Source organism: Globicephala melas, chromosome 15 (genome assembly GCF_963455315.2).
Source record: "Globicephala melas chromosome 15, mGloMel1.2, whole genome shotgun sequence".
Taxonomy (NCBI): domain Eukaryota; kingdom Metazoa; phylum Chordata; class Mammalia; order Artiodactyla; family Delphinidae; genus Globicephala; species Globicephala melas.
In genome coordinates, this window is record NC_083328.1 from 3,053,597 (window position 1) to 3,067,593 (window position 13,997).

At 54.8% G+C, this 13,997-nt stretch overlaps 1 protein-coding gene across 1 annotated transcript in view; it reads left to right on the top strand.

The window, feature by feature from the left end:
• SDK1 (sidekick cell adhesion molecule 1) overlaps positions 1 to 13,997 on the top strand; it is a 581,111-nt gene that overhangs the window by 464,683 nt on the left and 102,431 nt on the right. Inside the window, exons 23-25 of the mRNA XM_060285242.1 lie at positions 7,567 to 7,676; positions 9,342 to 9,492; positions 10,052 to 10,289. Coding sequence (XP_060141225.1) covers positions 7,567 to 7,676; positions 9,342 to 9,492; positions 10,052 to 10,289 — 499 coding nt within the window. The remainder of the gene's footprint in view (positions 1 to 7,566; positions 7,677 to 9,341; positions 9,493 to 10,051; positions 10,290 to 13,997) is intronic.

Below are 13,997 nucleotides of genomic sequence, written 5' to 3' on the forward strand. Positions count from 1 at the left end.
GTTTGCTTGACTGTCCATAATAACACCCTTACGATGACTTTTCTCTTTTATTTCTCAACTTGCATAGGAAATCTGTACAAGATGAACGGTTTGAAGTGGCTTTTTTGTTCATTAGTCTGTCAGATCCTTTTAGGTCCTATTATGGGACTTTTAAAAATAAGACAGGAGAAGAAAATACTGCAGCGTAAGTGACAACTCAAGTACAACTGAGGGACGCGTTTTACTACAAATGTCATTTCCAAAAAATAGAGGTCAATGCACATGTAAATCACAAGGGTCCAACTAAATTAAATTTTACGAGAGTCATAGTTTCCTGTTCTTTTTGAGGACCGCTCAAATTCTCCCATCCTAATTCTCTTGTTGGAATTTTAGATTTGCCTGTATGTTTCATTTTTCTGGTCATTATGTTTTATACTTGTTTCATTTAGTCATACATTCATCCAGCAAACATTTATTAAGCATCTACTGTCACATAGGTTTCAGGATTCATGCTACATGCTAGATTACAAAGATGGAAAAGTTTTAGTCCCCACCTCCAGAAACTCACAATCTGGGCGGAAATGTGGGAGGGATGATTGAGATGTAATGTAATAATCAATAAAAATGAGGCTTGTGAGAATTGTTATAAAAAATGTTGCCAAGACAGTAGCAGAAAGAAAATGGGTAACAGAATAGGGTAATCAAGGAGGGCTGCATGTAGGAGGTGAACTCTAAGTTGGGCCTTGAAGGGTGGATGCACAGTATCTTGATGGGGAGCCGGGCATCCCAAACAGAGAGAATAGCGGAGTGAAAGGCGTGGCGCCCGCCGTTTTAAAATGTGAATTTCACTTCTCTTCAGGTAGAGTGAGGCCAATGGGTCAGGAGACAACTCCCTGAAAAGACCCTTTGTTTCTCACAGATCCCAAGAGAAGGGAGCACACGATGCCGGGCAGGGCCACACAGGGCAGCACCAGGGTCTCCCAGGAGGCAGAGGGGGGCAGTGTGGACCAGAGACCTCACTGTGGTTTCCGTGGAAGGAGTGGACAAGGCAGGGTGGGCAGGCTGGGGACGGGCTAGTCGGGACCATTCCAGCAGGCTGTGGGGCACAGGCCCGTCCCTGGTTGTCTGGTACCTGCCCTGGGTGATGAGGACAGGGGGACAGTGGTCCAGAGTGTGGGAGCCCCGTGGAGGAGGAGGTGGGGTGAGGGCTCTGGGTTGGCTGGTTTGCATTGGAAAGGTGTGCTCACAGGTGAGTTGTTTGTTATCTCTAGGACCCGGCTGCCCTGGGAGGGGCAGTCCCAGCTGGGTCAGCCAGGCCCCGGATGTCAGGGCATGAGATACAGAAACTAGAACTGTGGCTGATACGCACGTGGTGAGGGCTGAGCAGCTGCGTGGTCGGGCCCCGTGTGAGCAGGTGGTGATGGGAGGCGAGACCGGAGGGGAGGCAGGAGCCGGTGTGAGCAGCCTGCAGCACCTTTACTAAGGGTGGAGGTTGTTTGTGTCTGAAAACGTCGGCAAGAGCCTGCATCTCCTGGTCTCTGAGCATGGGCCAGGGTGTCTCGGCGCTCCCCACGCTTCACCCCAGCAGAGTCTCCCGACGGGCCTTCACTTCGGAGCCCCAAGGCCAGGTCCCCGCATCACATGAGCATGTGTCGGGACGGTTCCGGTGTTCCGGTCCCTTTCCCGACCCTCCACACACCCCGCTCCATGAGTGATGGGGCCCAATCCTCGCCGGCACTGCAGGGTCCTAGAAGGTGGCACCAAATCCCGCCACGGGGTGCAGGACGGCGTGGGCAGTCCTGTTCGTCCTTGAGAGGCTCTGTGTCTGACGGGAGAGAAGGGACAGACACAGATGCCGTCCCCCCCACACTTGTGACAGACATGGAGGAGGCCAGCCTCGCTGTCGAGGCAGGGAGGAGAGGAACCAGGGCTCCGGGGTCCCACGGCAGGACGGACGGAGACTGCGGCTGGAGGGCGGGCGGGGTGCCAAGACCGGTCCCGAGCCGCCCGGCGTCGTGGAGCCGCTCTTGTGTGCGGGGCTTGGGCCAGGCACAGGGGGCCCACAGACTCAAGGGAGGCAGGCCCCCAGGGGCCCCCAGTGCAGGGACAGTCGTGCGTGCACACGTGGCTTCCAGGAGAAGCCTCTTCTTGGGTCAGGGAGGACTTTATGGAAAAACTGGTTCCTAGAAGGATATTTCAGAGGGGATGTGAATAAGGTGGCAAAAACGCAGGCGCGCATGGGGGGAGGTAAGACTGGGGGGCTGGCCTCGAGTCTGCGGACAGTGAAGGCCGTTCAGTGGCGCCTGGGCCGGCGGGTAAAGCCGTGTGCCGTCCGAACTGGAGGACGACCCGGTCTCTCACTTTATGGCCGCAACAGGTGAGGCCCAGAAATTTCTGACGCCTGAGTGTTGTGGGCATTGTAGGCTGGGCTGTGTAGGGTGACCGATGGGGAAGGGGGGCCTTCCCGGGATCAACAGCCGGGGCTCCATCTGACCTGTGACTTTCTAGCTGCTCATCAGGGAAGCAGGCTCGCGAGGCCAGTGGCCATGACCGGACACGAGGGCAGGCTAGCTGGCAGCCCTGAACTTTGGTCTGTTTTGAGGAAGAGAGGCTTTTCTAAGAGATGTCCTTCTTTTCTTTTAAGTCACTGAGCTTGACTATCCAAATAGTTCAAGCGACCGGTCAGGAGCTTCTAAACTGGGGTCCTGTCAGTGAAATCAAGTGAAGGTAAGACAGGCCGAGGGGCCTCCCAGCATCGGGCAGACGGAGGGGGGTGGGCAGCAGGCGTCGGGGGTGAGGCCCTGGCTCAGAGGCTGGAAGCAGGAACGTCCTCCCGGCGGTCAAGAGGCACGAAGGCCGCGCCGGGGTCTGAGCCGTCCTCATGGAGTGACGCCAAATGCCAGGAGGAAGGAGGACACTGCTGAGGGGAGAAAGGAGGGGCCGGGACAGACCCGGGAGAGATGTTGTTTCGGGATCACTGCGGGCAAAGGAGGAAGCAGAGGAGAGGTGGCTGGGAAGCCAGACGGGGCCAGGAGTACCCAGGGTCACAGACCCAGGAGAGCAGCATTTGAGATCGAGGGACGTTTAAGGCAGAGGACCAAATGGTCATTTCACAGCCCTCCTGCTTCCGAAGATAAGAAGAGTGTTAAAGGGCTTCCCTGGTGGCGCAGTGGTTGAGAGTCCGCCTGCCGATGCAGGGGACGCAGGTTCGTGCCCCGGTCCGGGAAGATCCCACATGCCGCGGAGCGGCTGGGCCCGTGAGCCATGGCCGCTGAGCCTGCGTGTCCGGAGCTTGTGCTCCGCAACGGGAGGGGCCGCAACAGTGAGAGGCCCGCGTACCGCCAAAAAAAAAAGAGTGTTAAATAGTTAAAAAGTAAATGAATAAGCAACTAGCAAGGTACTGGGGAGGAGCGGGGAGGGCGGGGACCCTGCTTCTGGCTGTTTCGGAGCAGGAAAACTCAGTCAGTGCCAGAGGTACCCCGCCCCGCCCCCACCAGCTCACGAGGGTTGCAGGCTGTCCAGACTCTTCGGGAACCGGCCTCGAGCCCTGTCCACCCTGAGTCCCCTCCTGGCTGTGCTGCCATCTGCCAGCAGTGCCGCGCGGAGGGGCTGCAGCTGTCTGGGGCTCCCTGGGAGGCTCCACTGGCTCAGGCACGGGGACACAGCTCGGAGCCCGAGGGGTCGCGGGAGCTGTGCGGGTTGCTTGGCCGGCAGGTTTCCCTCCTGACACCGGGGTTCGGCAGGTTTCCATAGAGTGGATTCTTGGAGTATCTTTTCCCCTCTCCTTAGCTCTGGGTGAGAGGAGAGCTGCTGCCTCCCGCCCTCCCCGTCCGGCTCGCCTCTCCCTGCGCAGCTGCAGGTCCACGTGCTTCCTCTCCATGTGCAGTTACCTTGTGGGCCAGTTAATGGCTGTCCTCTGAGTGGCCACTGATCCCTGGCTTCCGGGTGCTGAGCTCATCATGGCAACGGCGGCCATGGCAACTCGGGCTCTGATGGAAAAACCACCTGGCAAGGCTGGCGGGGTCTCGGACCCCAGGAACTAAAAGAGCAGGTGTGTCCGAAGGCGCCCAGTGCAGGTGGGCCGTGGGAGCAGCGGCCCAGGGCCCTCCCGTGGAGGTGGGCAGTGGGGCAGCCTCCCCTGGGGCTTTAGCAGAGGATGGCGGGCTCCCGGTGGGCCCTAATGACCACCCCCGCTGAGTGGCATTTGAAACGCGTGGCGTTTCTGCTCTTGTAATAAGTACTGTAAAGTGCTGTTTGTTAGCAATAAAAGAAAAAGAAGGAAAAAATTGTTAAAATCCCAGCCTCCCCACGGAGCTCTGGTTGGTTTTATCCTTAAAGAATCCCGCCACACGCTCTGCCTAGCCGCTTGCTAGGCGGAGAGCGGCCGCTTGCTTCTAGAAAGGCCGTCGTCGTGATGGTCTTGAAATCCAGCCAGAGCCCAAGGAGCCCAGCAGGGGTCAGAGGACCCCCCCTTCCGCACTGAGAAGGCTCCTGTCTCTTTAGATCCAAATGTAAACCTTTTATTGTAGAAATTTAAGCCCCGCCGCCACCGAGGTCTAGAACTACAATCGTGTTTTCGGTAATAATTTGTTTCTGGAGCTCAGTGCCAGGCGGCCCGTTTTCAATACTGCCCTGGAAGTCACACACACGCTTGTCTGTGTGTTAAACCAACGGGTCGGGCCCCGAGTTTGGGCTGGACCCTGGGGGAGGTGCTGGGGCTTCAGTGGCGAGTCAGACCCTGAACCCACGTTGGGGGCTCGTGGGACAAGTGTGGAAGACGCCTCGGGCGGAGGCGGGAGACACGCCGCGTGCCCTGTGGCGGGACGCCGGCAGGGTAGGTCGCGTGGTAAACACATAGGTTCGGGGCCAGGGGGTCTCCGCTGCAGCTTCGCGGCCCCACCGTGAGAGCATGAACGTGGGGCCGGCCGTACACGAACCGGTGAGCGAGGCCGTGCACCAGTGAAACTTTATTTACAAAGCAGGAGGTGGGCCGGGTTCGGCCTGCGGGCCGGAGGTTGCAGGCGCCAGCCAGAGCTAGAGCCTTGCTGAGTAAGTCTGCCTAAGGCTCCTCTGCCTTAAGGACTCTGACTGGGTTTGACTTACTATTTAGGATTTGGCCCAGACCCTGTAAAGTGAGCTGCAAACCTGTAGAGGCCGCAAACCCAGAGGTTGCCGCTGTGCTGCTCTTCTAACCGGTTTCACGTCGCATGTTGCCGTCTCCTTGCGGCTTCCTTCCCCACACTGACTCAGACTCCGCCTCGGGTGCTCTCCCCTGAACCACCTTCGCACCTGCGGCTTCCCTCATCCGTGAGCAGCATAGATCTTCGACACGCACTGCGTCTGAGCGAGAACTGGGTGCGCTGGGTCACGTGGAAGGTGCCGGCACAGCACGGAATTAGAACATCGCCTTCTGGCGGCCTGTGGTGGGGGGATAGTGGGGGGCGAGGGGGTCCCGTTCACGGGGGCTTCCCAAAGGCCTGGTGCTGCCCAGACCCGAAGGAGCTCGCCGGCCGCGTGAAGGAGCGGAGGGCTGGGTGCGCTTGGGACTATATGATGCCATTAGGTCGTGACGACTGGGCCCGCAGGGAGAGCGGCAGGCGGGGTCCGCGGAGACATGCGGCACCCACCTGAGCCCCCAGAATGCGGCCTCCATTCAAATGAAGGTCTTTTAAAAAGGAGCCAGAGCGCTGCTGGGGGCGGGGTGACCTCGGGTGTCCCCACCCGACACTTGTAGGTTACACTCATCAGAGCAAAAGCCCCACAGCTGACCCGCAGCCCCTTCTGTGGGGTCCCGCGCTGCAGACGCGGAGGGCTGGCCGCCTCGGTGCAGGGCCCCGGACTCCGGCCGCGTCCTCCCGATGTCCCTTCAGCGGCTCGCTGCTGTGCTGCCTCCTGGGCTCGTTACCCGCTCTGGCCTCCTGCCCTTTCCCCGCCATACGTTTGTGGCTGGTCATCCCGTGTTTTATTTTGACGCTTTCTAACCGAGGTGAAATCGTGGTGAACATAAAGTGAACCGTGTTCGCCTGTACGGTTCACGAGTTAGCGCCTCTGCAGCGTCACCCACCACCTCCATCTGGTTCCGAAACCTTTGCCGGGCTCCACCCAGCCCCCCATGCCCGTCAGGCCGCCGCTCCCCTTCCCCTGGCGCCCACCAGCCTGCATTCTGTGTCTGTGGGTTTACCTGTTCTGCATATTTTATGCAATGGGATCATGCAGTGCGTGGGCTTTGGGGTCTGGCCGCTCTCAGCACCGCGCTCTCGAGGCCCGCCCGCCCGCGCTGTAGCAGGTGTCAGGGCCCCTCCCTTCCTCCGCTGAGCAGTGTCCGTCCTGTGGCCGCACCGCGGTTTGCTTCTCCGTCACCCCTTGATGGACACTCGCGCTGCTTCTTCCCTTGGCCGCCGTGAGCAGAGCGGCCGTGAACGTGTGTGTACGAGGACCTGCAGAAGAACCAGTTTGCGCTTCTTCTGGGTGTAGACCCAGCGGTGGAAGCACTGGGTCATGTGGTGATTCTAGGTTTTTGAAGAGGTGCCAAGCCATTGTCACGTGTTTAGTCAAGGGTATTTGGAGTTTTGCGTTCAGTTTCTTGGGGACTCATGCCGCCCGGCCCCGTGTTTGCTGTCCCCCTCTCATCCTCCACGTCCGTTTCTCCAGTTTACCAAGGTCGTTTGAATTCTCGTGCCACCCTCCCATGACCACCTGCCAGCCTGCCTGGGACAGGGATGCAGGGACATGAAGAGAACTCAGAGGCTTCCCTGGCTCGTGGTGACTCGTGTCCCCCCGTTGTTCTCTCGCGGGGACAGGCCTTGGGGCTCTGCAAGGCGGCGCGAGTGGGGCAGAGAGACTGGGGCAGGCAGAATTCGAAGCTGCCTCAGAAGGTGGCGAGAACCACGAGATGTGTGGCTCGGGGGCAGGCTGGGTGGTCCTGGGAGGGTCAGAGCCACGTGAAAATACCTCCAGGGCAGCCGACCGGATGGGAAGTTCACGGACGGGGAATAAATCAGCAGGCATGGGTCCCTGGGCAGGACCAGAGGGCGGGCAGGGCGCCCCACTTGGCAAGGGCTCAGCTGTGCCCCGAGGTGGGTCCTTACCACCTCAGCAGCGAGTCCCCTGCGGAAGGACCTCCGGTGTCCCGGCCAGCAGCGGTGTCTTTGGTGTGTGTTTGGGCAGATGGGTCAGGGTGGGAGCGGGCAAGGCTGAGGCCCCTGCTCGGCTTCAGTGGAAGTGACTCTGAACCCTCCGTGAGGACACCTGGCCACCCAGGTCCCGTGGGGTCCTGGGCAGGTCTTCTCTGACGAGTTATCCCCTCAGCAGGAATGAAGGACCCGACAGCCAGGTCCTCTCCTGCACCCGCGGCCTCAGAGCGCTCGGGCAGTTGTGCCCAGGTCCTGACTGTGAGCTGGTGACCGAAACGCCCCCAGGCCCAGTGGCAGGGACAGAGGAGCCCACATCTCAGAGGCACGAGTTGGGGGTGTGCACACACAGGACTCAACTCGCCCCACTCGTGGGGGACACTGGGCGGCCGCACGTACATGAATGGCAGCCTCCGCCCTGTGTCGTCCAGCTGGTCCCAAGACCTCCCTTCCCCAGGTTGGAGCTGTCGGTGACGAGGAAGAGTGGGTTACCCTCTACGAGGAGGAGAATGAACCTGACGCCCAGACGCTGCAGATCCCGAACCTCACGCCCTACACTCATTACAGGTGAGAGCGGCGGGCCTTGAACCCCGCACGAGGAACGGGGTGCCCCCCACCCACAGGTGGCCCCATCTGCAGTAGTGAAACCTGGCTGCATGAGTGTAGGCGAGACACTTCCAGGTGGACATAACAGTAAATTGAACCTTTCGGGGCACGAGACACGGTCGCGTGTTATTCCAGGGAGGTGGTACCCGATGCTAGGTCAGCCACGCCCCCTACTACCAACGCCACCGACCAGGCAGCCAGCAGCATGGCTGGTACATTAGGCTTAGTAGCCAAGGCCCACGTGGCTGGAGATGTGGTGCTTTTCTTTACAAAACTCCACGACCTCCGGGGACTGTTACCGTGCTGTGTGTACACAGAGCAGGCGTCCTCAGAGCACCCTTCCGCTTCCCCCTCCCCGCCCAGGACTAGCAGTGATCAAGCACTTAATGTGCCATTTAACCTTTGCTCCTTGATCCTGAAACCTATCCAGGCAGTACACCCTTGGCCTTAACAAAGGGTAGGCTGGTCATGGGCTGGTAGAGACATCGTGACTCCCCCATAAGGTCACTGTAGGAGGTGGAATTTCCAGTTATCACCAGATGCTGAGTTTGATAAAGTCGCTGTTCTGCCAGGATGGATACATTTCATAAGATCGGGGAACAAAAGACTAAGAATGACTAATTCAGGGAGTAAAAGGTGAGATGTTACATCTTTTTGCGAAGGACGCTTTTTCAGTACGATACAGCAGGCTTAGGGGTTTTGGAAAAAACCTGATGAGAGATGCTGTTTAACTTACATTCATTTTACCATCCTTCCTAAGATTAGAGCAGATGAATCAAGATACACTTGTTTTTAGAGAAAAACATTCAGCATAAAATGACCTGTTGGGATGCAAGACTTGCCGTGGGAAATTAGTATAAGCTATACAGTCATTTCCAAGATCAGAAAGTGTGATTAGAGATCAGTGAACCTGTCTTAAAATCACGTAAATTTAGGAAGCCCCTCTAATTAATATGTGTGTCTACTTAGGATATTTGTCTGGTATATAAGTTCAATTCGAATAGTTGTGCATATTAATAGAGAAGAGATAAAAACTGAGAACATTAACATCGACTTTAAAGAACATCTAATTCCACCCTCGTTTTATAGACAAGGAAAAAGGCAAGTCAGCGATGGGGTGAGAGTCGCAGGGTGTGGAGTCTGGGGCCGTTGCTCGTCTCCTGAACCAACAGAGGATGGGTTGCAGGGCACCCTTGGTCATTAAGAGACGCTGGAATTTCAAAGCTGTCACCTGGTAGCGACGTTGTGGCATTCCACTTCCGTTAAAGAGCTACTTGAGCTCTAATCCCCTGGTCTCACCCTGAACTTGAACCAGCCAAGGGCATCTGACGGCACAGGTTCTGGCCACGTAACCCATCCAGTCACGCTTCCCTCGGAACGGGAAACTGCTGAGTTGCGGTGCCTTTACCATTCTGTGGAGGCTTTTAGGGCAAGAGGCCATATATGTATTTCACATTTTTAATGAAACCAGGTGGAAAGAGCGCGGCCTTGAGCAATGGCCTCTGTGATGCGGGCAGACACAGATCTGCCCCCGCCCACCTCGTACCCCTGGAGTTGTGGGCGGGTTTCCATCCTTCCACATTACCTCTTGTGCAGAGTAACTCCGGTCGTGGGCTTTGCTTCCAGGTTCCGAATGAGGCAGGTGAACGTCGTCGGTGCCAGCCCCTTCAGTCAGTCCTCCCGGGTCATCCAGACCCTGCAGGCCCCCCCGGACGTGGCCCCCACCAGCATCACCGTCCGAACCGCAAGCGAGACCAGCCTGCGGCTCCGCTGGGTGGTGAGTTGGGAGGTGGGGGGCCTGCGTGGGAGCCCAGAGCTTAGTCATTTCCTAGTCTTGCCTTGTCCCGGTCCAAACTAATCTCATCGTTAAACCAGGAAGTATTGCATTTTGCAGTCGGTGTTGGATCTCAGAGCAGCCCCCGCTTCTTATTAATTAGTAGCATGACTCACTGGCTTCTTGGAACCGAGGAATATCTTTGGGGAGGAAAGCCGCTGGCCCTGCAGGCTGAACCTGTTAAGTCCTTAAGCCAGGTTGACACGGAACCAATACTCAGTATTTGTAAGAGAGCCAGGTTGATATTGAATCAGAACATTTCCCCACAAAATTAAGCTGAAATGTATGAAAAGAAATTATGTCCAGCCAAAGTTACTGAAAGGACTTCATTTAATTAACAGAAGAAAAGTTCCAGGGGAAAGTAGAATAAAGGTCATAAGAATATTCACCCCAGAACATCTCTTCCGGGGACTTGGCCCCCTAAGACAGGCCCGTGCATGGAGACCCTCACGGGGGGCGGCCCCAAGACCTTGGCTCACCGCAGACTGTTGTCCACTTCCAGCCGCTGCCCGACTCGCAGTACAATGGGAACCCCGAGTCCGTGGGCTACAGAGTTACGTGCTGGCGTCCCGACCTCCCGTCCACTGCGCTGGCCCAAGTCATCAGCGACCGGCTGGAGAGGGAGCTCACAGTCGAGGGGCTGGAGGAGTGGACAGAGTACGAGCTGCAGATGCAGGCCTTCAACGCCATCGGGGCCGGGCCCTGGAGCGAGTCCGTGCGGGGCCGGACACGGGAGTCAGGTGAGATGAGGGCTGGCCGGGCCCTCCCCGTGTCTCCCTGGAGACCGAGCAGAGCGTCCGCAGTGTCACTGGCATCTCGCTGGTTCATCCCCCACTCCCCTGCCATGTCTATGTTGACACTTTCCTGAGTAATTAGGTCCAACTGCATTAGAGCCCATGACGCTGCTTTGAAATTGATGATGAATTCTACCAGGGGCTAGACTCGCATTATTACCTTTTTAATTAGGGGTAATTCTCACCACCAATGATGAAAAGTAGGCGTGTACAGAGACTCTAAGGAGATCTTTATAATGCAAGGTGTTCGGGACCTCCTCCTGATAAAGTCATGCGTGTGATGTGCTGAGCCTCCCCTGCGCTAGAAAATAGACCCTCAAAAGCTCGATTGCTTTAGCACAATGGCAGTTTATTTCTCTCTCATTACAGCCTAAGATGGGTGTTCTTGTTGTTGGGTGGCTCTCGTCCATGAGGTGATTCAAGGACCCAGGCTCTGCTGTCCTGTAAATTAACCACCATCTGCATGCAGCTGCCAGAGGGGAAGAATGAGCAAAGGGTGGGCGCACCTGTGTCTTAACACCTGCGCAGAAATGGCACACACCCCTCTGCTCACGTCCGCGGGGCTCGGGGCGCCGCTCATGGTCAGGAAGGAAAGAAAAACTTTCAGGGGTCTCTCTGGAGAATGCTCTTCTTCTAGGCTTCGTGGTCAACATGGTTTGCAGGACCCTTACTGGCCTGGTTCGAGTTTGTAGAAACACAGAAAAGTGTTGCTAACACTTTAAGGACGCACAGGACAGCTCTTTCTACTAGTCTGAAATAGTGAGGTTTTCTCCTGAAAAGGAAGAACGTCTCTGCTCCTCTCACCATCCCCTTACCCCGTGATGCTCTCCCAGTGCTTGATGTATCCCGTGGGGGGCAGGGGCGGGGGGGGTGGGCACTGTTCAATACCTTCCTGACCTCCACCCAACGAGGGGTGAGAAGAAGGTAGAAAGTCTGAGACGGTGAACTAGCTCCATTGTGACTTAGCTGTTTCCTCGGAGGCTTCCTGAGCCCAGGGTGTGTCCTGTCTTCTCAAGGCTCCACAGGTACAAAAGCAGAGAGGTCACCCTGGAAGCCCGTGTGGGACGCAAGGGCAGCCAGGGGAAGCCAGCACCTCCCAGCAGCTGTTTCCACGCTGGACACCTCCAAATGTAATAAGTACATTTAAATTAATTAAAGACTTTTAGTAGGAAGATGAATAAGTTCTGAGTAACCTTATGTACAGCATAGTGATTATAGAAAGTTGTTAAGAACTGAATCACTGTGTTGTACACCTGGAACCAGTATAATACTGTATGTCGGTTATAATTCAAAAAAAAAAAGAGAGAGTCACTAAGAGAGTAGATCTTAAACATTGTCACCACAAAAAAGAAAAATAAACAGTAATTATGTGACCTAATGGAGGCGTTAGCAAATGCTATGGTGGTAATCATCTTGCAGTGTATGAGATTAAAATGTGCAACATTTTAATGTTGTATGTTGTACACCTCAGTCTTACACAATGTTATATACAAATCATATCTCAGTAAAACTGGAAATAAATATTAAAGTATTTAATTATTAAAGGAAAGCATGAACGCTTTAAGTAAAGATTATAATACCATTTTAAACAGTATTTTTTTTTTAGGAAAAACACAGTCATTGAATAAACCACTCTGATTGAGGTAAAAAGTAGGTTAGACACTGATAAAGAGGGAATTACCAAACTGGAAGCTGGAAATGAGTAAAAAAACCTCAAAATACAGTGCTAAGACATCAAGATTGAAAGTATGATAGAGAGGTTAAGAGACATAAAGAACAGAACGAGAAGGTCCAACATACATTTAATGAGACTCAGAAGAGAAGGGGGGGGGAACGAGAGGGAGGAAACATGTGGAGATCATGGCCGAGAAATTCCAGAACTGACATGAGACATTATGTATCTGACTGAAGTCGTGAATCCTGAACAGAATAAATAAAAATATGTCTGCACCAAGATGCACTGCACTACACCTGCAAATGCAGAAGCCACAGAGCATCTTAAAGACATCTGGAGCAAAGGCATCTCACCTACAAAGACCATTGGAAGCCAACTTCTCAAGAACAAGAGCGGCCAGAGACAATGCAATAATGGTCTTGAAGGAGCTGAAAGTAAATAACTGTCAACCTCAAATTGTACGCCTGGCTACACTTTCCAAGGATATTGTTCAGAAAACAACAAACTACATGTTATGTAAAGATGAAGAAAGTGTCATTCAAAACAGAAAATAATACTTTGGGGTAAGTTTTCAAAGAACAAAGTAAACCAGTGGCAAAACTGCTGCACTGAGACTCTGGTTTTGTAAAAATCCTTCCAGCTGCTGCACGGCCATCTTTCCAGTGGTCAGAGGCCATCGCTCTATGTGTGAACTCACTCCAGTGTTTTCTTCTACCTCTGCTCTCCTCAGATGATCTTGGATCATCTCTTAGGTAGACTCTGAAAAGACTTTGCCGAGCAGTGTCGTTGTCTGAGGTATAGATTTTGTATCCAGCAAAGCACTGTGGGCTCGCTTTCGTCTCGGTTGACAGATGTGTGTGCGTGTGGCCAGAAGAGGACCGCGTGCAGGCCAGCGGGGCTGACTGTGGCCAGGCTCATAGTTCGCTTGCTGAGAAAGCTTCTGATCTCAAGGGAGAATTGTTCTTACAGCTTACACTTTGCTTTGCCAGCTATCCCGTTCTTTCTTCTTTTGAGGGTTATGGCTTACAGAAAATTATCTTTCGTTTTTAACTGAATGTTTGTTCAGTGAGAAATTTTGGTTCAACACATATCTCTTGGAGAAGAAGAGAACAGTTTTGGTTCAGCAGGTGTTTCCATTACAACTTGATAATAGGGTTATTGATCTTCATTTCAAGATATGGGTGGTTCAGATTTCAGATTTTTTTTTTTTTTTTTTTTTTTTGTGATACACGGGCCTCTCACTGTTGTGGCCTCTCCCATCGTGGAGCACAGGCTCCAGACACGCAGGCTCCACGGCCATGGCTCACGGGCCCAGCCACTCCGTGGCATGTGGGATCTTCCCAGACCGGGGCTCGAACCCGTGTCCCCTGCATCAGCAGGCGGACTCTCAACCACTGCGCCACCAGGGAAGCCCTCAGATATTTTTAATACCAGAAGAGTGGGCTCCTTGGGACCCCTTATGGGCTGTTCTCTCCTCTAGGGAAACTGGTGCTGTCATGTTGGCCCCTCCATCTGGGGCTGGTCCTGGAGGGGTTCAGTACCCCCACCTCCAAATGGAGCTTCCAGAACCTTCTGCTGCAGGAAGCTTCTCACCTCTGACCCACAAGCCCCTCCCAGCTGTGGCAGCTCTGATATCTTGCCTTCCCTGGTGCTGCCGAGGTTGGGCAGGTAGCCTCCCCAGCAGAGAAATCAGCCCCTTCAGATGACTTGTCCTGCCAATCACTGCTCAGCATTGGACAAAGAGGGTGAAGGGGCTACACGGGCCCACTGGTGGAGTGCTACCACCACCACTGATGAGGACGGAGAGGGGTTGGAGAGAACTGGTGGGGAGAGGAGAGCTGCACTCCCACCTCTGGAACCCAGCGTCACCTCAGTGAAGATAGCCATCCATCAGTGCTTAGAGACAGCACGGTGCGCAGACGCGCTGAAAGCCAGCAATGGAGGTACCGAGCAGAACGTCTTGAACCACATTTAAATGA